The sequence below is a fragment of the Lactuca serriola genome, chromosome 1, assembly GCF_051521515.1.
Source record: "Lactuca serriola cultivar US96UC23 chromosome 1, Lser_US96UC23_V15, whole genome shotgun sequence".
Classification (NCBI taxonomy): domain Eukaryota; kingdom Viridiplantae; phylum Streptophyta; class Magnoliopsida; order Asterales; family Asteraceae; genus Lactuca; species Lactuca serriola.
This window is the reverse complement of record NC_136408.1, coordinates 60,104,469-60,105,534: the sequence shown is the minus strand read 5'-3', so window position 1 is coordinate 60,105,534 and position 1,066 is coordinate 60,104,469. Positions and strand designations below refer to the sequence as shown.

The 1,066-nt window shown below is 41.6% G+C and overlaps 1 protein-coding gene across 1 annotated transcript; it reads left to right on the top strand.

Moving 5' to 3' along the window:
- On the top strand, nucleotides 1–810 carry LOC145055807 (uncharacterized). The gene has a single exon (XM_079004175.1). It carries the CDS (start codon nucleotides 1–3, stop codon nucleotides 808–810), a length of 810 nt encoding a protein of 269 aa, XP_078860301.1.
- The last annotated feature ends 256 nt before the right edge of the window (nucleotides 811–1,066 follow it).

Here is a 1,066-nt window from a genome sequence, read left to right as displayed (position 1 = left end):
ATGAAAGATACGAGCACTATTGACGATTTCTCTTCAAAACTATCGGGACTTGTGACCGTTTCAGCGACACTTGGAGGAACAATCTCACAAGAGAAGTTGGTGAAGAAATTTCTTACGAGTCTTCCTAGTCGATTCATTCACATCGTAGCAGCACTCGAGCAAGTTTTGGATTTAAAAACCATTACTTTTGAAGATGTAGTTGGGCGGCTGAAAGCTTACGAGGAACGGACTAAAGAAATCGGCAAAGCATCCGATTACGGTGAAAAGCTACTTTATGCCAAGACCGATAACTCAACTCGAAACCAAGACTCAAGCCGTGGGAGAGGACATGGTGCATACTGTGGGGGACGAGGCCGAGGACGTGGCCATGGTCGAGATAACACCCAAAACCATGATCAAAGGGACTCATCAAAGAATCGTGATGATCAAAGACGAAAAGGCAAAAATCATGAACAAAGAGACCTATCAAATATTCAGTGTTACCGGTGTGATAAGTTTGGACACTTTGTTTCGCGATGCCCGGAACGTAACAGGAAACATGAAGCAAATCTCAACGATGCCCGAGAGGAGGTCGATCACGAAGAAGGAACATTTTTTATGATGCAAGAGGAGACAATCTTCCTAAATGAAGACAAATACATTCCACCCAAAGTAGAGGCAAATCAAGAAGACGACGATATGTGGTACATCGACAATGGGGCAAGTAATCACATGACCGGGAAGTACTCATATTTTTCAGAGTTGAATAAACGGATAACCGAAAGAGTAAGATTTGGAGATGGCTCGTGTGTTCGAATTGAAGGAAAATGATCAATTTTGTTCGAAGGAAAAAAACTGTGAGCAAAAAGTTATGAAAGATATCTACCATATTCCCTCTCTTCGTAGCAATGTCATAAGTCTTGGCCAAACGACACTATCCGGTTGTGACATTAGAATGCATGGTGATTACTTGACAATGAAAGATCGAAATGGAAGGTTGCTAATGAAGGTTCCACGTAGTGAAAATCGTCTTTATAAAACATGACTTAAAGATGGAAAACCCCAATGTTTGCAAGCAAAGATCGAT